Raw genomic sequence first — 23,881 nt, 5'->3', positions numbered from 1 at the left:
GGATTTCTGTTCACTCATTTACACATCCCTACACAACAGTACAGAAAGCCTGGTGACCTGATTTTCTTCACTGCAGTTTAACAACACAGCTGGGTCATCTCCTTGTCCTCAGTCTGTTATTGGGTTGCAAAGATGCAGTAGTGGACAGACTCAGTAATCTCTCTGCTTTCTCCTCTGGTCAAGGTTGTTCTTTGTCAGCACATGTACATGCAGAAGAGCATTGGTGACCCTATTTCTTACAATCTGGGCGATAATGTACAGGGGATTAGAGGTCGCAATCAAGTCAAACTCAGGCATTTATTATTAAAATATATATATAAGTATACGTGCTGTATTTTTGTATTTGCCTGGAGTTCAGCTTTAAAGTTATTTAAAAACTTAAGCCATTGCGTTAGAACAGTGAATATCCATTTAGGAGATCCAGGAAATCTGTGCAGAACTGGGAAATAAAAGCAGTCAAGCATACCACATTAACAAACTGATATTTTTATGGATTATCAACAGTGTAAACATTGTTAGGGACTGGACAAAATTAGGAGGTAGCATATGTATATATAAAATGAGATGTCATGCTGACTTTCTATTAAATATAGCTAAGTGACTGCTCAACAGGCCCCACAAGCTTGACGCCATTCACAAATACTCTCAGTCACATGTGTCCCCTGGCAACCTCTAGAGTTGCCAAATTGTTGGTCAAGGCTTTCTGGATACAACCATTAAAAAACACTTGTGACAACCAATTACGTGTCAAAGCGTACTTGCTAAATATTTGCTGTTATACATAATTCAGCGGAACATTGACCTTTGTCATACAAATAGTTAAAATCAGAAAGGAATTTGATTCTGTTTTCACTACATGGTTTATCAGACCATCAATGTGGAATACACAAAGAGGTCTCAAGAGAAAACTGCTTACTTGGCCCTAGCATTAATTCCCGTTATTTAACAGTATGTCTACATTGATTGTTTTGACTAAAAGCAAGGGCAAGCAACGACAACTGCAAAGACACACAGAGCAGGTTTCCCTGCACTCAGCATCTTTTCTTATTGTCACATCTCCAGTCATATTTGCATGGCTTCCTCAGAATTAGCAATCACAGGATTATGTCCTTCCTTTGAAAATATAATAATCTCACTTATCAATGATAAATGAAAGACTAGAAGATCGGTCATTGTCTACATTACACAGGCTCATCTGTGTCTTCATTTAAAATCTGTAGACTGTCTGCATGTCTTCAAAGGACACTTTTTTTCCTATTTAAATAAATTATTACCCTTACAAAATAATGTTCTGCATTGCAAGAAGTGGAACTCAAGCACGGTGCTGGCATTTCACTAGCGTTTTACCTGAATAATTTAAGCTTTTAAATTCTTGATTACACCTCATGCTTACGTATCAGAGCACAATCCAGAGAGTATTATAGCTTGCAAAATGAGAATGGCAAACTCTATCTTCAACATCTATTGCTCAGTGCTTGAGCTGGAAGGGTGTAGTGTTTCCTAACGGAGGTCATTCTTTGGGCGAGTGTGTTATAGTGCCAAACCACAATCACAGCTAGGACACACACACTCAAACCTTAGTACAAATACACAGGGTTCAGGAACAGAACATTGTCAGGTCAGGACTCTGTCACAAGTTAGTAATTAAAATTATGTTTTTGTATTCCTCTAGTCTAGATAATAAAGCGTGCCTAAATAATTAGAAACAGGAGGAAGGTTACTAAATTTATTGGGCCTCTAAAGTAAAATATGAATGAAGGCCCCACAAACTCCATAAACAGAAGTCTAGCCCAGTAGTGGTGGCATGTGCCTCTTGAGCCTTATGCAGTGATCATTCCATCCAAATACAGCATAGAGGGAACCCCTTGTCTAGCTGTGACACAGCACCTGTGCTACCAAGGAACAACTTTAAATTCTGGTAGAGAACCCTCCTGGAGTATGGAGACTCAGTCCCCCCCCCACTTCCTGTCCTGGATTTCAACGTCATCTTGTGATGAAACGCGTAAGTAGGATCGACGTGCTGACGTCACCATGTTTTCGCAGGTCCCAAAAGGTCGGGCTGCTGTATTGAGCCGGCCAGCTTATCTATTACATGCGTGTTTTAGCACTTTTTCTTGTAAGTGTAACCATTTTTGTTATAATATTAAAATGTAAACGATTTTACACTATGGAAGCTCTATTTCTTTTTGGGGTTCTTATATGATTGGGTCCTTCCTGAGTGGTGAATGTGAGATGTGTCATTACTAAGGAAAAGCAGTTTCTAGATTTAATCGGATTTGTGTATAGCCAAAACCAGCAAAAACTCAGCCAAATAATGTTTTGGCGGGACTAGCATATGGCCTGTAAATTTACTGTCTTTGCATCCCACTGGTCTGCTTTTTCTATTTCAGGCATTTTTGTTGTACAGCATTACACAATCAAAATCAAACCACACAATCCAAAATGCACAGATGAAAATCTTTAATTTCCAAACACAGGAAATGGGTGACAACTCAAATGGGTGACAACTTATATATCTCACATTTTTGTAAATATTTTATTATAGCTTTTCATGTGACAACACTGAAGAAATGACATTTTGCTACAATGTAAAGTAGTGAGTGTACAGCTTGTATAACAGTGTAAATTTGCTGTCCCCTCAAAATAATTCAACACAGCCATTAATGTCTAAACCGCTGGCAACAAAAGTGAGTACACCCCTAAGTGAAAATGTCCAAATTGGGCCCAATTAGCCATTTTCCCTCCCTGGTGTCATGTGACTCATTAGTGTTACAAGGTCTCAGGTGTGAATGGGGAGCAGGTGTGTTAAATTTGGTGTCATCGCTCTGACTCTCTCATACTGGTCACTGGAAGTTCAACATGGCACAGAACTCTCTGAGGATCTGCAAAAAAGAATTGTTGCTCTACATAAAGATGGCATAGGCTATATGAAGATTGCCAAGACCCTGAAACTGAGCTGCAGCATGGTGGCCAAGACCATAAGGCGGTTTAACAGGACAGGTCCCAATCAGAACAAGCCTCGCCATGGTCGACCAAAGGAGTTGAGTGCATGTACTCAGCGTCATATCCAGAGGTTATCTTTGGAAAATAGACGTATTAGTGCTGCCAGCATTGCTGCAGAGGCTGAAGAGGAAAGGGGGTCAGCCTGTCAGTGCTCAGACCATACGCAGCACACTGCATCAGATTGGTCTACATGGCTGTCGTCCTAGAAGGAAGCCTCTTCAAAAGATGATGCACAAGAAAGGCCACAAACAGTTTGCTGAAGACAAGCAGACTAAGGACATGGATTACTGGAACCATATCCTGTGGTCGGATGAGACCAAGATAAACTTATTTGGTTCAGATGGTGTCAAATGTGTGTGGCGGCAACCAGGTAAGGAGTACAAAGACGTGTGTTAAGCATGGTGGTGGGAGTGTCATGGTCTGGGGCTGCATGAGTGCTGCCGGCACTGGGGAACTACAGTTCATTGAGGGAACCATGAATGCCAACATGTACTGTGACATACTGAAGCAGAGCATAATCCCCTCCCTTCAGAGGCTGTGCCGCAGGGCAGTATTCCAACATGATAACGACCCAAAACACACCTCCAAGGCGACCACTGCCTTGCTAAAGAATCTGAGGTTAAAGGTGATGGTCTGGCCAAGCATGTCTCCAGACCTAAACCCTATTGAGCATCTGTGGGGCATCCTCAAATGGAAGGTGGAGGAGCGCAAGGTCTCTAACATCCACCAGCTCCGTGATATCATCATGGAAGAGGACTCCAATGGCAACCTGTGAAACTCTGGTGAACTCCATGCCCAGGAGGGTTAAGGCAGTGCTGGAAAATTAATGGTGGCCACACAAAATATTGACACCTTGGGCCCAATTTGGACAATTTCACTTAGGGGTGTACTCACTTATGTTGCCAGCGGTTTAGACGTTAATGGCTGTGTGTTGAGTTATTTTGAGGGGACAGCAAATTTACACTGTTATACAAGCTGTACACTTACTACTTTACATTGCAGCAAAGTGTCATTTCTTCAGTGTTGTCACATGAAAAGATATAATAAAATATTTACCACAAAATGACAAAATGTGAGGGGTGTACTCACTTTTGTGAGATATTGTATATAATATATATATATATATATATATGTGTATATATATATATATATATATATATATATATATATATATATATATATATATATATATATACATAAATACACACACACAACACCTTAGATTAGTAAATTATGATATATATTGTGCAGAAAACACTATCCAGATTTGGAAGGAATGGAGTGTTTAGGACAAGGATTTAAAACTATAATCAGATCTGCCAAATATATTGGCCTCACAGTAAGGCCCTTTTCATACTTGTATGACCTGAAAGTTGCGCAACTTTGACGCGTTTTGAAGCAATGCCTGTGTAATTTTGAGGTCTATGGACCGCATCAAAGTCTGACCAAAGTAGTGCAGGGACTACTTTGAAGTCGCTGCGACATGAAGTCACACAGATATTAATGGTACTCATTGGAAATCATAGGGTACGACTTTTCATGCGACTTTGCAGTCCCAAGTCGCAGGCCAGATTGCACACGTGTGAAAAGGGCCTAAATCTACCCATAGAAAACAATCAGAGGCTGGTTAAATTGACATACACATTCGATAGTCTACGGGCAGCTCAAATGTGATATAGCCATGACTAACATATATGACAGCAGGATTTAATGCTCAACTCCTGGCAGATATTAAAAAAAAAAAAAAAACACTAATGTATACACTCATTCAAAATCAGTAAAATCCAAAACTTTTTATTTTTGTTATATGACATTATACTATGCATCCACTCAGGAGCATTTCAAGGCTATGTGTTGCCTGGGGCTAATCCCAACTCGAGTGCTAAGCTCAACCCACGTCCTCCATCCTTGTGCTGTGTCCTTTGTTCCAAAGCAGCAGGAAAAACCTGGGACTTCGTGACATCTGTTAAAAGCCTTGCGGGGCATTTATTAATTTGTCCTGATGCAAGACAAACAGAAGAGGTAAAACAATATGAGACAGGTTTACTATCAGGTTGCAGCCTAATTTATAAATTCCTCCCTCTGCTGGTTCAAAGTAAAGTACTCTGCAAGGATATAAAACCTGCCTCTGACCACTCCATAAGGCCCCTTTCACACTGGGGCAGTGGGGGCGTCGGCGGTACAACAGCACTATTTTTAGCGCTGCTGTACCGTCGTTCTTGCAGCGGTATTCGGCTGCTAGCGGTGTGGTTTTAACCCCCGCTGGCGGACGAAAAAGGGTTAAAATCCCTCGTACAGCGCGGCTATAGCCGCAGTATTGCTGCGGTATAGCCGCGCTGTCCCATTGATTTCAATGGGCAGGAGCGGTGAATACACCGCTCCTTCACCGCTCCAAAAAAGCGGTTTGGAGGACTTTTTTCACCGTCCTGCCTGCGCACCACTTCAGTGTGAAAGCCCTCGGGCTTTCACACTGAACAAACAGCGGAGGCTGTTTAGGGGCGGTTTGCAGGCGGTATTTTTGGCGCAATACCGCCTGCAAACCGCCCCAGTGCGAAAGGGGTCTAACTGTGCACATGTTTGAAGTGAAAATCTGTCTTATCTACAGTAGAAATTTTGTTGCAGGCCTTTGAAAAACTGCCTTAGTTTGCTGTCTAGGATTGCAGGCAAAGGAAAAGCAAATACATACAAAATTGGTACATAAATACGAGAAGGTTAATTTGAAATAGCCGTTTGTCTACTTTTGTGATAATTTTTGTAAGAAATTACCCCTGTTGTCTCTTGCCTCCACACTGACTTTGCTGTCATATTTCATGAAAAAAAGGGCCCTGTATTTAGTGCTCAAGGTGTGCACTCAAAATATAACCAAGGAGTGAAATAAAGCAAACCCTTCTCTTAGCACCCACGTTTCATAGTCTCAAATATTACTGCCTAGCCCTAGCTGATTATTATCACTTGCAGAACTGAAAGAGCGGTCAGGTCTTGAATTTGAACACGCATCTTCTTATGCAAGAACTTAATGCAATACACCAAAAAAATGTTATTGCATGATATAGTTTGTAGAACATTAATATATATGTACAGAAAACAAATTCTCCTCAGAAGAATGGTACCACCAGAGATCTGCAGAGCTGTCAACTCAGCTGGGTGTCAACCAAAATGCATTGAATCTTTCTTGGGCCCTCAACATGAGCAATCAGACCACCTTGTGTATGACCTTATTAAATCTAGCATACCTGTGTTCAGACTTACCATTATCATCTATGAACACTATTTAAAGGTCAGCTACATTAATACCAAAGGTCTGCCCAACATAAACAATCAGATCAACTTGAGTATGACTATATTAAATCCAGCATACCTGTGGTCAGAATAATTTTTTTGATTATTTTGTTGTATTGCACAGATTTTTGCCCTCTGCCGTAACTATAGGGGTCTTAACTAAGGAGGAATATCATCCAACGAACCTAGGTTAATAATTAGCAGTGATTTAGACAGAATATATGCACAGAGTATAAATGAGAGGAAACTCTGGTGCAAATCTTCTTCATCTTCTTCCTGGAGAACAAGTAACAGGAATTTTACCATCACATTTATAAAACATGACTAGCGGTAGATGAAAGAAAATGTAATTCAACATGTGAGAACAGTGTCATATGTGCAGCAGTTCCAAATCATTAGCAGGTAAAACCTACCGTAGTGTATTTCCCCAGCTGACATAGGGAGGGGAAGGTTTCTTGATGCGCTTTTCTGATTTTCTCTGTCAGGTCATCGAGCTCGGCTGTCATTTCGTAGTTCTCTATGCACTCCTGTTTCAATGGTTCTTTCTTCTTTTTGTTTCTGTCATTTCTGACTGCTGAAGAAGAGATGAAGATACTTCAGACACTGGCTACTGAGCTCAAAAATTCCCTAAAACTGAGCCCAAGTGGGCGTGAGGAACGCTGTTTACTCTGTGTATTGTATAATGGGAAGTAGATACATAGAAAATGGTAGTAACTGCACACACTAACATGAGCAACATATGAGGGAAGGAGGTTAACATTTGTCTGTGCCAGGATCTGAAATTATATATGTGAGGTCTACAGGAGGTGGTAATCCTAACCTGAAGCTTCTATATTCTTGTTCATCACTACTACTAAGAATGAAAATAATAGACAAGTGTGTAAATTAAAAGGAAAAATGATCATACATTTAGACTCTACCAAGCCAACCATACAACATAGTTGCCATGTTTTGGTTGGCACCTGTAACAGGAGGACAGACAATTTAGAGGAATGTGCGGCTTGCCCAAAAGTCCCTAACAAGGAAGAAAATGGGACTGAAAGATTCCTCTGACACCGCATGGGTAGGAGGGACACTAGCAGTCGTTTTAGATTTGTTTAACTGTCTGACCGATTGCTTGCCTTCCCCAGAACAGTCAGCTGATGGTCCTGCTTGGAGATTATAGACATGAGGTTGTCTTCAAGTCAGAATGAGAATGTCCAAATCATGTGACTGTCGTATGTGTGGACAGCCTTATCCACTATATTTCAGGCCACTTTCTCAAAAATTAAGATACAAATAAGCCTTTTTAAAATAAAAATTACATGTGAAACATTTTCCAAAACCCTACTGTATTTTTTTTTTTTTTTTGCATAAACAATTTATTAGGTTTTTGCAAGTAATACAAAAGGAAAAGGGGTTCCATGTACCCTACATTGTCATATGAGTAGGTAATAACAGCATTGCTTAAACAAAAAAGAGAAAAAAAAAAAGACATTCTGTTCAGGAATCCTTACAAGGAACCTGTTGAGCATAAACAGCATATGCGCAGGTGATACTACTGATTTCTAGTATAGAACTTTTACTAAAACAAATGGCTAATGGTCACTGGTAGGTTTTTTTAATATCCTAAAATGTTTATTAATCTGCAACAATATGCGGCTAACAATGTGAAATATCAGAATTTCTGTGCTACATATACAGATATTTCAGGTATTAATAAATCCATTTTTTCCATCTTGGTTAGAGTAGGCAATCCGTCTGCATTTTTTTTGCTATCTTTTTCCCACCAAGGAAATTTCTCTGCACTCCCTGTCTTGTAGACACAGATTGTGAGAGGTAATCTCTTGAAAGTGAGAGAAATCACCTCCTAATATGATAGTCATCAGGACAAATTCACATCTGTGAATCTCCCAGCAGGAATAAATGACTTTAGATAGATTTTAAGGATGATGGGTTGTAGGTTACCAATTCATCAAATTACTCTTATAAATAGGTTAACACAAACATTTAAATCTTCATTTTAAATAATTAAAACTGTCAAGGATAGGTTATGAATTATTTGCCCCTTTGCCCCAGCTTTACTTACACTGTCTTAGGATCTTTTTTGAACCTGAAATTCAGAGTTAAGTGTGACTTAGGCCGGCCATACACAGTTAGAATCTCGGCTGGTTTAGTAGGAACCAGTCGAGATTCGAATACATTAGCAGGCTTAATGTACTAAGTTGATCGATAGATTATCTTGGGTACAACCAGCCTGCTAGATTTTAATTGCGATTATCGCTAGAGGCTGGTATAGCTGCTAACAATAATCACGACTTCCCCTGTGGTTGCAGGAAAGAAATTTGCACCATGTATGGCTGGCCTTAGGTCTCACAGTTGCTGTCCTGTCAATTGCTTGACCTCAAGCTGATAGTGTGAAGGTGTATTAATCTTTTTAATAGAATTGCAAAAAAGGCTCAGCTATTTGATGATATTGTAATACACTCCCTGAGGAGACAGCAAGTGTTACAAATGTAAGGTAATGCAACAGACAAGGTTTCGACTGTGAGACCTGAGCGCCGGTTCACATTAGAAGCGGCACGACTTGCAGGTCGCCTCACCGAGGCGACCTGCACACGACTGCCGCGGCGACTTGCAAGACGACTTCTGTATAGAAGTCTATGCAAGTCGCCCCCAAAGTAGTACAGGAACCTTTCTTCTAAGTCGGGGCGACTTGCGTCGCTCCGATTAGAACGGTTCCATTGTACAGAATGGGAGGCGACTTGTCAGGCGGCTAGGTCGCCTGACAAGTCGCCCCCGTGTGAACCGGCTCTCAGGGTCTCCTCAAATTTGACTTCCAGCTTTGAGAGTTAATTATCATGCAAAGTTAGTAAAGCAAAATAAATAATAAAGTGTATGTCAACCATAACAATAAACTTCTCTTATTTGCTCCATTCGTCTGATAAATATATAATTGAAGGTGTTCTGAAAGTGCAAAAAAAAACAAACTGTTAATTAATACTGAAATCCAGTGAGCTTGTAACTTCCTATAATCTCTGACTGTGCTGCACTGAAATCTCAAGCAGTGTTATCAACCCTGCCAAGTTCAACTCCGGAACACCTCTCTCTATGTTATGAAGATGAGAAAAGAGGGGGGTGTTCTGTAACCCCAACACATCTCCTGTCTTAGGGTTCCCTAAAGTCATTCAAAGTGCAGAATTTAACCACTTAAGGACCGAGCCTCTTTTTGAGATTTGTTGTTTACAAGTTAACAGTTTTTTTTGCTAGAAAATTACTTAGAACCCCTAAACATTATACATTTTTTTTCTAACACCCTAGAGAATAAAATGGCGGTTGTTGCTTTCTGTCACACCATGTTTGCACAGTGGTCCTACAAGCGCACTTTTTTGGGAAAAAATACACTTTTTTGAAATAAAAAATAAGACAACAGTGAAGTTAGCCCAATTTTTGTGAAAGATAATTTTTGTGAAAGATAATTTTACGCCGAGTAAATTGATACCCAACATGTCACTCTTCAAAATTGCGCCCACTCGTGGATTGGCGACAAACTTTTACCCTTAAAAATCTCCATAGGCAGCGTTTAAAAAATTCTACAGGTTGCATGTTTTGAGTTACAGAGGAAGTCTAGGGCTAGAATTCTTGCTCTCGCTTTACAGATCGCGGCGACACCTCACATGTGTGGTTTGAATACCATTTTCATATGCGGGCGCTACTCACGTATGCGTTTGCTTCTGCACGCAAGCTTGGCGGAACGGGGCGCATTTAAAAATTTTAATTTTTTTCTCTTATTTAATTTACCTTACATTTTTTATTTTTACACTGTTCTTTAAAATAAAAGTGTCACTTCTATTCCTATTACAAGGAATGTAGACATCCCTTGTAATAGAAAAAAAGCATGTCAGGACCTCTTAAATATGAGATCTGGGGTCAAAAAGACCTCAGATCTCATATTTACACTAAAATGCAATAAAAAAAAAAAAAAAATTGTCATTTAAAATAAAAAGGCCCTTTAAGAGCTATGGGCGGAAGTGACGTTTTGACATCGCTTCCGCCCTGCAATGGTATGGAGACGGGTGGGGGCCATCTTCCCCTCACTCGTATCCATACCCAGCAAGGGACAACATCCGATCGCCTACGCCGCTGCCAACGGCACCTGTAAGCGGCAGAGGGCACCGGAGCACGGCGGGAGGAGTGAATGCGCCGCAGAGACCACCATTATCAGTAAACGGACCGCCGGCCGAAGAAGAGGATACTGGGGTTATGGCAGCTAGCTGCTGCCATAACAACGATATTCCTCTTCAAAGTAAGGATGTATATCGGTGTGCGGCGGTCCGTAAGTGGTTAAACGGGATCTCTAAGCTCTGAAAAGCAGGGGGCAGAGAGCTGAAATGAGGAGAGCTCTGAGACCTGATTGGAGGGAAGGGACACCGCCCCTTCACACAGCACACAGGAACAGAGCTGAGGCTTTCAATCAGCTGGAGCTCCCTCCCCTGTCACCATTTTTCTCTTAGTGTCAGGAAAACTTGTCAGAAGTGACTCATGTTTATAGGAGGAGGAAGGAGGCAGAGGGCAGAAATTACATTTAGTGCTCTGGATTTAGACAAGTACACACTATAGAGGGATATACTTTGTTCCCATTTCATGTCTGAGGTTTACATCCACACTGCATGGAATACACTGTGTTTGTAAAGAGCCAGCACAGACAGAGATAGCCTCATCTTGAAACAACAGCACTGCCCCGCCTTTCATCTGTTAGACTGACATTTGGCACTTGCACACGTGATGTAAGCAGTGCACGTTCCCCAACAGGAAGGGGCACAGAGACTGTACAGCAGCTGGAATTTCTAACAAGGTAAACAATTTATTTTTTTATTTTGAACAAAAATTAGGAATTAAAACACTGAAAGTTCTGATATAAACATTGATCTAGGAGAAGTAAATGAGGGTTTAATACTACTTTAAATGTGCCCATAGTTCTGTTCATTTATGTTTAGGAACAAAGATATGCAATTTTATTATCCCAAGCATTTACAAATGTGTGAATATTGGCCCAGATTTGTGGACTCTAAAAGAAGATAATTAAGTCGTTTCCAGTTTGACCAAGATATTTTGAAATGCTGGCATCCCACATACACAACAGGATGAAGGGTTTAATGAACTATGAAGCCACAGTTTAGGTGATTTTCATTACATTTAATTCTAATTTCCCATACATTAATATCACTATCACAGTAAGGCTGTTGGCTTTTGGGATTAGAGCGTAGCCTTATTAGCCAACTGACAGCTTCCCTGAAACTACTTAGCTCAATAGCTCTCTGCTGCTTTTCGAGTACACACATTATTTAGGACAATCTTATGAACTGCTGCCAAGGACTCCCAGATACGATGAAATGATTCACCCGGGAATCACTTTTCTGCTTGTCTGCAGCTAGAACTCGCCTTGCAAATCCTTTTCTGTAAAACCGGATCTGAAAATCCAAAACTCCCAAGCATATCACAAAACAAACATTTTCATACATTCTGTTCAATGCTTACAGACTACTGCTATTTGTCTCAAACTCTAATCTGTTCTTTCACCTTTCAGTGTATTTAGACATATCCCATTAGTTAGTATATTATTACTTAAGTTTAGGTTAACCACTTGCTTACTGGGCACTTAAACCCCCCTCCAATCCAAACCAATTTTCAGCTTTCAGCACTGACGCACTTTAAATGACAATTGCGCGGTCATACAACACTGTACCCAAATTAAATTTTTCACCACAAATAGAGCTTTCTTTTGGTGGTATTTGATCACCTCTGCAGTTTTTACTTTTTGTTAAAGAAATGTAAAAAACTAAATTTAAAAAAAAAAAAAAAAAAAAATTTTTATATTTTGTTATAAAAAATGTAAAACAGGTCATTTTTCTCCTTCATTGATGTATGCTGATGAGGTGGCAGTGATGGGCACTGATAGGCGGCAGTGATGGGCACTGATGGGTGGCAGTGATGGGCAGCACTGCTAGGTGGCACTGATTGGCACTACAGGTGGGCATTGATAGGTGGCACTTGTGGGCATTGATAGGTGGCACTTGTGTGCACTGTTAGGTGGCATTGTGGGCAATGTTAGGTGGCACTATTAGGTGGCACTGATGAGGCAGATGTGCCTTATCCACTTCGGGACCGATGTCCCTCACATGCGAGCCGGTGATCGGCTTTTTTTTCTACTCACGCTGTCAGTGTGAGTAGAAAAAAAAACGATTACAGATCTTTTGTCTACATCATGTGATCAGCTGTCACTGGCTGACAGCTGATCACATGGTAAGGGGCCGGGACTGGCCCCTTACTTGGATCGGTGATCACCCGAGTCTCAGTGACTCAGTGATCACAGCTTGCTCGCCGTGCACCCTGCAGGGCGCGTGCACAGGGGAGGCCGTCATATGACGGCCTCCCGGGAATTCAGGTCCGCGCTGTGGCCATCATTCGGCCATAGCGCGGATGTGAAGTGGTTAAATACTAATTTTGCAATACTGATATCTGAACTGAACCATAACTGCAAAATATACATTTCTTCAATGTCTTTACATTGTTATACTTTCCAGGGAATACTATATTGTCAAACCTTTTTTCCTTTCCAATAAATCAACAAAAATCTAAATTTAAAATCCTATATTAATTTCCACATTGAATTTCAATTATCTCTAGCCTATTCCTATTATTCTGAACAAGCTCAAAGTTTGTAAACTTACTTGTGGCCCAGCAAAAATTAGCCACCCGTCATGTTCAGCAGGTGTGTTCACCTGAATGTGACCACAATTCATCCACTTGTAATGGTAGTGCAGCTTTTTATGGGTTAAAACAGGCAGCAAGGAGGCAAAATAACACCTCCTCAAATGTCAAATGCCCTCTGAAAAGCCTTTCACCAAAGATTGCACTTCAGCAAGCAAAGCTCATGTAAATGAGCCCTTACTACTTTGAGTTCTGTGAAATGTATTCACTATGCCCTGTGTGGGCACTGCTGTGTCACAGATTTCACAGAGCCTGCCCTCTGAACTGCAGAGGTGCCGAGAGGAAGAGTTTCAGGAGGCAGGCAGTATAGGAATCACATCAGCAAGGTTCCATGGGATATGTAGTCCTTAGAATTTGAAAAAAAAAACAGCAGAGGAGACACTGCAAAGCATGCAAGCAATCTGGGAAGTTGTGGAAAGAGATGGTCAGCAGACAGGCAGCACTCCCAACATGAAAGGAGATTGACAAGTAAGATTATATTAGCTCGGCAAAATAACTATTGTTTTCTTTGCTATTACAATACTAATATATGATTGAAAGTGTATGCTGTGACGAAAGATAGCCTGTAATTTGGGCATCAACAGCCATGATCAAGGGTCAACCATTAGTTCAGATTTTAAGAGATCATTGATAATGTTCTTGTGTCCACACAAGTCCAACTTTCTGTCTAAGTCCTACTTTATGTTTACTTGTACATCTACGAGTGTGTAATTATTGCTATCACCAAGAAAAAATGTAGTTCTCAAAACTGTTCCTTATCTTACTAGCTAAAACAAAAATTAACTTTGGCAGTTGGAGCTGAACTGGACTTGCTTGTAGAGTTAGGTGAACCATAGCTGGGGAAAAAGGGCGAAATTACCCACCCCAGTACAAACATTACTTTATATGAGGCAATAGGATAGCACTAGCAGGGCTTTGTTTATCCTGTGGCAAATAAAACCAGAAGCTCACTAAACAGCAATGTGCAATGAACTCTGTAGGTGTTCAATGACACAGTAAACCAAGCTTGAGAGAACAACACCTAAAAAAAACAAACTGGTTGGACATGTTCAGTTGATTTGGCACCACTTTCTATGATCATCAAAAGATAAATCTTGGAAAGGAGTATCCCTGACAGTGAACCCATGTCTGTTTCTTGAAATATCTTTATTGGCTGTCAGGAAAAGTCAGTACAACAGCAGTTGAATCAAAGGCAAACAAACAACTGTTTTTAACATGTAGGGTAAATCCTGGACAAATTGACAGGAGCGTAAAGAAGGTAGATTCCTGAGAGACCCGCTTCCAAAAGTGCTCATAATATATAATTAATCAAAACACAAAAAAGTTTGTTAAATGTCCAGTAATGTTTAAAATTAAACAGGAAGTAAACTTCCATGTATTGTTTGTACCTATAGGTAAGCATATAATAAGGCTTACCTATAGTTACTGTAAATATCTCCTAAACATGCACCATTTAGGAGATATTTACTGTATATGCAGGCGATGACGTCATCGGCGCATGCACTCTGAAGGAATGGCCGCACGTGCCATTTCTTCAGAGCCCTGTGCCAAGACCGGCGGCTCCCGCGCACAAGCGTGGGAGCTAAGTTACGTGCCTCAGGCCAGTCCCACAAGACGAGTCTGCGGACCCGGAAGGAAGACGGGCGAAGATAGATGTGGCCTCCAGCGGTGACGACGAAGGCTTCAATTGCAATGCATACTAGCACATTATGCCTTTACTTTTGCAGGTCAGAGAAAAAAACGACACTTTACTCCCTCTTTAACTACTTCCGGACCACAACCCCCCCCCCCCATCATTGTACGTCAGCTGTTTGAAGTGGAATACCATTGTTATGGCAGCAGATAGCTGCCATAACCCTGATATCCTCTTCAACAGCGGGATTCGCCGCAAGTTCACTTTCATCAGGTGGCAGACGTCAAACGTCACTTCCGCCCAATGGTCCTAAAGGGGAATTTTTTTTTTTTTTCTAAAAAAAAAAAAAAAAAAAGAATTTCTTAAATGTTTTTTTTTATTGAATTTCAGTGTATATGTGAGATCTGAGCTCTTTTTGACACCAGATCTCACAATTAAGAGGTATTGTCATGCTTTTTTTCTATTAAAAGGGATGTTTACATTCCTTGTAATAGGAATAAAAGTGACCCAATTTTTTTTTTTTAAAAAGGATAGTGTAAAAATAAAAAGTGAAATAAAGAAGAAAGCTCGCGCGCAAAAGTGAACGCATAAGTAAGTGGCGCCTGCATATGAAAGCATGTTCAAACCACACATGTGAGGTATCGCCGCGATCGTTAAGAGCGAGAGCATAAATTCTAGCACTAGACTGTAACTAAAAACTGGTAACCTGTAGAAATTATAATTTTTTTTTTCCACAAAAGATTTTTATTGAAAGTTTTCATAGGCAATACAGAAAGTACAATAAAAAACATATGAAAACAAATGTATTTGGTTTCAAGGAGGTATTAGTATTCAAACATTTGTAAATAAACGAACCAATAGTTAGTCCCATTACTCTTACTCCATAATAGGTCTGGTAGGAAAATACCCTGAGTTTTTGGCAAGGCTTATTCAAGTAAAGAGGGATTGTGGCAATGCACTATAACCTATTAGCGCTACTATGGGAGGGGGGCCAGTGAAAGGCTCGCTACCCCAGATCTTTTCTTGGAAAAATTCAGTTTAGAGGGGGGATTGAAGAGAAAAGGAAAAAAGAGAGGATAGAATAGAGAGGTGGGGGAGTGTGTGGGGAGGGGATGGGATAACCATCAACTACCCTCTCCAGTTGCCCCCGGGTGTTGCACGTGATGTATAGGATCTATCATTCCTTTGCATCAGTTCCACAGAAGGGACATAGACCTGTATTACAGAAGTCAAGCGTTCTCCTGTGTCAGATCTTGAAATCATTGTGAGTTCCGATATTCATGCCAGGGTGCCCACGTAATAGAAAAGTGTGATATTCTATCCTGTGTGGTGTAAATTAGCTCCTCCATCGCTGCTATGTGTTTGATTCGGAGTGCCCATTCCTTCATTGAAGGGGGTAATTTGGACTTCCAATGGACTGGCAAGCATAGCCTAGCAGCATTAATCATATGCATGGCTACCGACTTGTAATATCTTTTGTGGGGGATGTTGGAGGGATGCAAGCGGTATTGCGCTGGTGAGAACTTCAAGGGAAGTGAGGATATCTCAGTCGTCACTGCGTGGACCTTTCGCCAATATGGTTGGATCATTGGACATGTCCACTAACCTGTAGAAATTTTTCAATGTCGCCTATGGAGATTTTTTAAGGGTCAACGTTTGTCGCCATTCCACGAGCAGGCACAATTTTGAAGCGTGACATGTTGGGTATCAATTTACTCGGCATAACATTATCCTTCACAATATAAAAAAAAAGTTAGGCTAACTTTACTGTTGTCTTATTTTTTAATTTAAAAAAGTGTATTTTTTCCAGAAAAATATTTGCTTGTAAGACCGTTGCACAAATAAGGTGTGACATAAAGTTTTTCTCTAGGGTGACTGAAAAAATATATATATAATGTTTGGGAATTCTAAGTAATTTTCTAGAAAAAAAAAAAAAAGATTTTAACTTGCAAACACCAAGTCTGAAAAATAGGCCCAGTCCTTAAGTAGTTAAAGGTTTGACTGGGTAAACCTGAATATAGTTGCCACCTTAGCAAGCAATATGAAAGACCACTGCTAGCAGTTCTGTCTTTAAATACTACATTTAAACACTACAAATTTCAAGGACCATGTACAATGATGACCTTGTGGAACCAATTAATGGTGGACATAAATCATCAAAATCAGACTGCTACTGTAAATATTAACGGATGTTACAATGAATATTTCTCCCAGGCTCAGCCAAAAGGGTTACTATGTTTACACCACAATTATTTTCCCACACCTATTGATTTCTCTGTTTCTCCCAGTCTTTCTAGCTAATCAACTAGGTATATTTGATGCAAAGATATTATTCTATATATATATTCATATTGAGAATGCATATTTTAAAATATGTCATTATGCTGATTTCACCGGATATACCAAAGCAGCAACTACTTAATTATTTTGATTTACTGTACTGTGTTAGATAAGATAAATGTTTATTTTTTGCATAAACTGCCATATTTCAGTTCCCTTTTGCACACTTGCAAATAGTTTTAATAAAAGAGCGCGCCGGGGTAAATCTGTTACATTCCTGCTGGCTTCATCAGATTATTGCTGAGATTTGTAAGTAAAAACCATCCATCTGGCCTCACCAGCCTTGCTTTTCCACACACTCAATACTAAAGAAAATTAGATTATTCTGATTAAAACAAAAAAGTGAAAAATGTACCAAACATTTCCAAGACTGATAATCCATCACTATTCCCAGCCCGACTGTAATAAAAATAAATCAGAAGCCGGCATGTTTGAACCTAATTTTTTAAGCATGACATTTTCTTCTGTGTTTCTTTCTTAAATGTCACCACATTCTACGAGACTGAGTGATTTTGTCCCCGGGGACAGTCAGTCATTTCAGAGTCTGTGGCTACAACTCAACAGCCAGGGCTCATTCTGTTCCTCAGACGTCACTTTCATCAAAGGTACGACAGATCATCATCAAAATGTTAATATCAAAAGAAGGCAGTACATATGGCCTATTAAAGGGTCATCAACCCAGGCTAATGAAGTAGTCTAAACCTACTAGACTTTTATCTGTTAACATTATTAAAAAAAGAGGAACATGAGTAATGAAATAGAAAGCCAATGATAATCTGGTGGACTTAATGACCCTGAACTATCAGACTGACCCATTTCACTTCATTCCCTCCTAATATAAGCGGTACTGGCAGGGTCTGCCATCACTGCTTATCTTCTTTCCTCTCCCCTTTTCATGGACATGGGAATGTTCAGCTGAGCCAAAGGTTCCTGTTGCATGGCCAACTGCCTTCTGTGCCAAAGGTAGTACTAAGTCTATGACCCTTCATCAAGAAACACCTGTCAAGAGTTCAATGTAAATAAAATGTAAATAACCTTAGAGAATTGTTGCTTGAATTTGTACTCTAGGACTCCCTTCACTATTTTTCTACTTTTTAATTGTAAAGCACCATATCTCTTCTTGTTTGCTGTAGGCAGTAGGTAAACTAAGGCAGGCCATACATTATACACATTTGAGGTGGATGGGGGAATTACTCCCGCTGTGCTATTGTGTTCTCATGTCGGGGAGCCTTCCCTGCTGTCAGAAGATAATGATCACAATGTCTCAATTTCTGTACAACCAGGGTGCCCATACATGGATCAAAATTTTACTGGTCTCTGCTAAACCGGCCAAATTTCGATCCAGGCATGATTGGCTTATTATTAGCTTGTGCCAGGAGCCAGGTTCAGATTTGAGCAAGTTAGTTACTTACTAATCAGGTAAGACTTGACTCATAAATGAACGTAAGTCCATGTCTGAGGCCAGATTTCTTTACAGCCCCAGTATTTCGACAGTGTTCACTGAAAATTGTGCCTGGGCAGAGTACCCGGCGTAATAACTCAGTTAGTGGAGGCAACAACATTTGTAGGCCACTATCTAAATACAGTAGGTAATCCATCAATGAACTACAAATTTAGACTGTTTTCAACTTTATATCTGAGAACACAGACCCGTACTTCTGGTGTTCAGCCACCATTTGCTTTATTTCAAATAATCTGTATCCCATGTCACTTCCTGATTTTACATTCAAGACAATAGATGACATGTATATTTTTGTCTATACTGTTAATATTCACTGTTGCTGTGCACAAACGTGCTGCTTTGGTTGCTCAGCCCCTCTTATGCCCCGTACACACGGTCGGATTTTCCGACGGAAAATGTGTGATAGGACCTTGTTGTCGGAAATTCCGACCGTGTGTAGGCTCCATCACACATTTTCCATTGGACTTTCCGACACACAAAGTTTGAGAGCAGGATATAAAATTTTCCGACAACAAAATCCTTTGTCGGAAATTCCGATCGTGTGTACACAAATCCGATGGACAAAGTGCCACGCATGCTCAGAATAAATAAAGAGATGAAAGCTATTGGCCACTGCCCCGTTTATAATCCCGACGTATGTGTTTTACTTCACCTCGTTTAGAACGATCGGATTTTCCGAAAACTTTGTGTGACCGTGTGTATGCAAGACAAGTTTGAGCCAACATCCGTCGGAAAAAATCCTAGGATTTTGTTGTCGGAATGTCCGAACAAAGTCCGACCGTGTGTACGGGGCATTAGAGTTAAAATACATCCCTGGAAATTACAGGCCAGTTAGTCTAACATCAATAGTATGCAAGCTCTTGGAGTGGATGATAAGGGACTATATACAAGATTTTAGTAATGAAAATGGTATCATTAGCAGTAATCAGCATGGATTCATGAAGAATCGTTCTTGCCAAACCAATCTATTAACCTTCTATAAGGAGGCAAATTGCCATCTAGATAAAAGAAGGCCTGTAGACGTAGTGTATCTGGATTTTGCAGAAGCATTTGACACCGTTCCCCATAAACGTTTACTGTACAAAATAAGGTCTGTTGGCATGAACCATAGGGTGAGTACATGGATTGAAAACTGGCTACGAGTTCAGAGGGTGGTGATAAATGGGGAATGCTCAGAATGGTCAGGGGTGGGTACTGAGACCAATCCTTTTTAATTTGTTCATAAACGACCTGGAGGATGGAGTAAACAGTTCAATCTATGTATTTGCGAATGATACTAAGCTAAGCAGGGCAATAACTTCTCAGCAGGATGTGGAAACCTTGCAAGAAGATCTGAACAAATTAATGGGGTGGGCAAATACATGGCAAATGAGGTTTAATGTAGAAAAATGTTAAATAATGCATTTGGGTGGCAAAAATATGAATACACTCTATACACTAGGGGAGAACCTCTGGGGGAATCTAGGATGGAAAAAGACCTTGGGTTCCTAGTTCAGCAATGGCATGCAATGCCAAGCTGCTGCTAGCAAAGCAACCAGAATATTGGCATGCATTAAAAAAGAGATTAACTCCAGGGATAAAGCGATAATTCTCCCACTCTACAAGACTCTGGTCCGGCTGCACCTGGAGTATGCTATACAGTTCTGGGCACCAGTCCCCAGGAAGGACGTGCTGAAAATGGAGCGAGTACAAAGAAGGGCAACAAAGCTAATAAAGGGTCTGGAAGACATTAGTTATGAAGAAAGGTTGCGAGCACTGAACTTATTCTCTCTGGAGAAGAGACGCTTGAGAGGGGATATGATTTCAATTTACAGATAACATACTGGTGACCCCACAATAGGGACAAAACTTTTTTGCGAAAGGGAGTTTAACAAGACATGTGGCCACTCAATAAAATTAGAAGAAAAGAGGTTTAACCTTAAATTACGTAGAAGGTTCTTTACTGTAAGAGCGACAAGGATGTGGAATTCCCTTCCACAGGCGGTGGTCTCAGCGGGGGGCATCGATAGTTTCAAAAAACTATTACATAAGCACCTGAACAACCGCAGCATACAGGGATATACAATGAATTAATGACATATAATCACACACATAGGTTGTACTTTATCGACTCGTGCATCAATATCCTGTGTTTAGATGGCATTTAAGCAGTGTTTTTAAAGCCTCATAAGCACCCTGCTACGAATATTACAATGGGCAATACACAATACAGTGAACAAAGGTGCAGTAGCATTGTGTTATGTTAAAAATTAGTTAGCGTTGCGAAATTATTGGCCCTGCTTACTGCAGACTCCAGGCAGAACACAGTGGTCCTCTGCATTTACTCCTTAGATGGCACTTTGGTAAGGGATGGGGAGGGCATTATGCAGGCGTTTGTTGACTACTACTCACAGTTGTATTCTGCTATTCCCCCTATGAGACACAGGTCCTTACTGACTTTCTGGATACCGTCCAGATTCCGGAACTGCCCACCTTAGTCACAGCACAACTAGATGGCCCGTTTACTGAAAAAGAATTACAGGCCATTATAGGCTTGTTCCCTAATGGTAAATCCCCGGGCCCTGATAGGATCTCTGCAGAATGGTTTAAAAATTATTCAGACCTATTCCCACCTAGGCTACTGAAGATATATGAGGAATGCTTAGAGAACAGGATCCTGCCATTGTCCTTTTATGAAGCCCATTTGGTGCTCTTAGCTAAGCCTGACAAAGACCCCCTCTTCTGCTCCTTCTACTGCCCATTTGCCCTACTCAATATGGACCTTAAAATACTCACTAAAATGATTTCCACTAGGCTGACCAAGGTGCTAAATTGCCTCATCTCCTCAGACCAGACCAGACAGGTTTTTTGCCCCAAAAAGCAACTGACATAAACCTTTGTAGAGTGTACACGCACACCCAGCTTAGCACTGAGGTTTCTGGGGGGTACCTGGTGTTCCTCGATCTGGAAAAGGTGTTAGACTCCATAGACTGGACTTGTATGAGTCATGTATTAAGCCGTATGGGTTTTGGCCCAACGTTTCTTAAATGGATTTTCTTGTATGAGCGTCCGATGGCTGCTCTCAGACTCAATGGTCGTGTGTCTGGTGTATTTCCAGTGGCTCAGGCTCTCAGAAAAAAGCAAAGCCTATGTTATGTGCACAAGCTGATGGTTTAAGTCCCAAAACGGACTGTTAACGTATTGCGTTGGAGTTTCAAAAATATTACCAGTCCTTGTATAGCCTTAATTCATCATTAAGCCCCCCAGGTGGTTCAGAAAAAGCGTACTCAGATGCAAGAATATTTACAAGAGGTAGACTTCCCAACATTACATAGTGAGGTTCTCCAGTAAATGGAACGCTGTGTTTCCCCTTTGGAAATGGTGTCGGTTATATCCGCACTCTCGACTGGGAAAAGTCCGGGTCCTGATGGGTTCTCGGGTGCCTACTATAAAAAAATTTCCCATCTCTTAATTAAGCTCTTATGTACCTATTTTAATGTCATCACTGCTGACAGCCCTTTCCCTAAGGAAGCTTTGATGGCGTATATAGTGGTACTACCCAAACCAGGGAGAGACCATACTTCATGCCTTAATTATCGCCCTATATCAAAAATTCTAAATTCGAACACCAACATTTTTTCGAAGGTCTTAGCTATGAGACTACAGGAGTTTATACCCACAAACGTCCACCCTGATTAACCTCCCTGGCGGTATGATTATTTCAGATTTTAGGTGCTGAAAGCGGTACCATTATTTTGCACAGAAATTTGGCGTTTTATATTGTAGGCCTGTAATTCTTAGGAATAGTTCACTTAAATCTGTCCAAACAAGAGTCTAGTAGACATCCCGGGTATGATAAAGTTTGAAAAACGAAATAAAAAATTATAATATAATAAATAACTATAAATAATTAAAACACATAATAATATAATAATAATAAAAATTATATAATAATGTAATCAAATCAAAAACACTGAAATTTGCTCAGTTGCAGAATTTTAGCTTTTATTACTTTTAGTGTTTGATGACGGATCTCCCCACAAATCACTATCGCTCAATTCTGCAAGTGATTATAATTTATTATCGCTTTTTTCTAGCTGGTCTAAAGCCACTTTTGATGTAAAGAGACAGTTTTGGTTGCTATGGACAATCTCCAGTTTCCTGGCAGAAAGAACAGTTTTATATATATAAAACTGCATGCAGGACACTGGGCAGACCACTAGGGACAAAGGGGATGTGTAGTTATTTGAAACAGTACTGTAATCTGTAAGATTACAGTATGCTGTATCTGTACTGTGTGTTTCACTTTTGAATTTACCGCCGAACTCCGTCCCCGTGCGTCGCAACGCTCGCAGGGAACGGAGCTCGGCACTGTGAATCGAGCGAGACACAGCCGCTCGCCGATCACAGCGGGGAGACATCGCAGGATCCAGGGGACAGTAGTATTTGTAATGGAACTAGGCAGGGATGTCCCCTGTCAACCCTATTGTTCACGTTAGTCTTAGAATCCCTCCTCTGGAAAATCAGGCTCAATACAGACTTGAAGGGTCTTGGAGTTGGCTCAAAAGAATACAAACTCTAGGCTTATGCTGATGACATACTCTTTTATGTGACCCATCCACATACCACTCTGCCGAACTAATGCCCCATGCACATGATCAGAAATTCCGTCAGAAAAAACTTGGATGCCTTTTCCAACGGAATTCCGCTCTAGCTTGCCTTGCATATACACGGTCACACAAAAGTTCCTTGAACTTTCGACCGTCAAGAACGCGGTGACGTATAACACTACGACGAGCCGAGAAAATGAAGTTCAATGCTTCCGAGCATGCGTCGAATTGTTTCCGAGCATGCGTGATTTTTTGCATGTCCGAATTACATACAGACGAACGCATTTTCGGATAGGAACTTTTTCCGGTCATAAAATAGAAAACCTGCTCTCAATCTTTTGCTGGCTGGAATTATGCCAGCAAAAGTCCGATGGAGCATACACACGTTCGGAATTTCTGACCAAAAGCTCACATCCGACTTTTGCTGGTGGAATTTCTGATCGTGTGTACGGGGCATAAGTGTTGGAACTACAAAGATATGGACAATTATCACATTTTCGGATTAACTATAAAAAATAGGACATTTTGCAGATAACGATCCCCCCAGACCTGGTGTCTCTTTTGAAGACTAATTTTGCGTTTTCCTGGCAAACACAGTCGATGAAGTACTTAGGTACACACATCTTTGTTGACCATCACTACTCCAATAACTATGGCAGGCTTCTTCAGACCATAGAAGGGGAATTTAAAAGATGGCATGCTGCTACCCTCACTTGGTTAGGACGCATTAACGCACTAAAAATTAATGTTTTTACCTAGGATTCTTTACCTTCTTAATACGATACCTATCTCATTGCCACATACGTTTTTTCTACGTTTTTTTTT

General features: G+C 40.6%; 1 protein-coding gene across 10 annotated transcripts in view; it reads right to left on the bottom strand.

Annotated features, from left to right (window-relative positions):
- RARB (retinoic acid receptor beta) overlaps window positions 1–23,881 on the bottom strand; it is a 1,235,115-nt gene that overhangs the window by 94,063 nt on the left and 1,117,171 nt on the right. For 9 of the 10 annotated variants that reach the window (XM_073630251.1, XM_073630250.1, XM_073630252.1 and 6 more), the window contains one exon: window positions 6,696–6,856. In XM_073630251.1, the coding sequence (XP_073486352.1) occupies window positions 6,696–6,856 (161 nt within the window). The remainder of the gene's footprint in view (window positions 1–6,695; window positions 6,857–23,881) is intronic. The other variant, XM_073630253.1, reaches the window with a different exon arrangement.

This window comes from Aquarana catesbeiana, linkage group LG05 (assembly GCF_042186555.1).
Source record: "Aquarana catesbeiana isolate 2022-GZ linkage group LG05, ASM4218655v1, whole genome shotgun sequence".
NCBI lineage: Eukaryota > Metazoa > Chordata > Amphibia > Anura > Ranidae > Aquarana > Aquarana catesbeiana.
The sequence above is the reverse complement of the archived record's forward strand: the minus strand, read 5'-3'. Positions and strand labels throughout refer to the sequence as shown.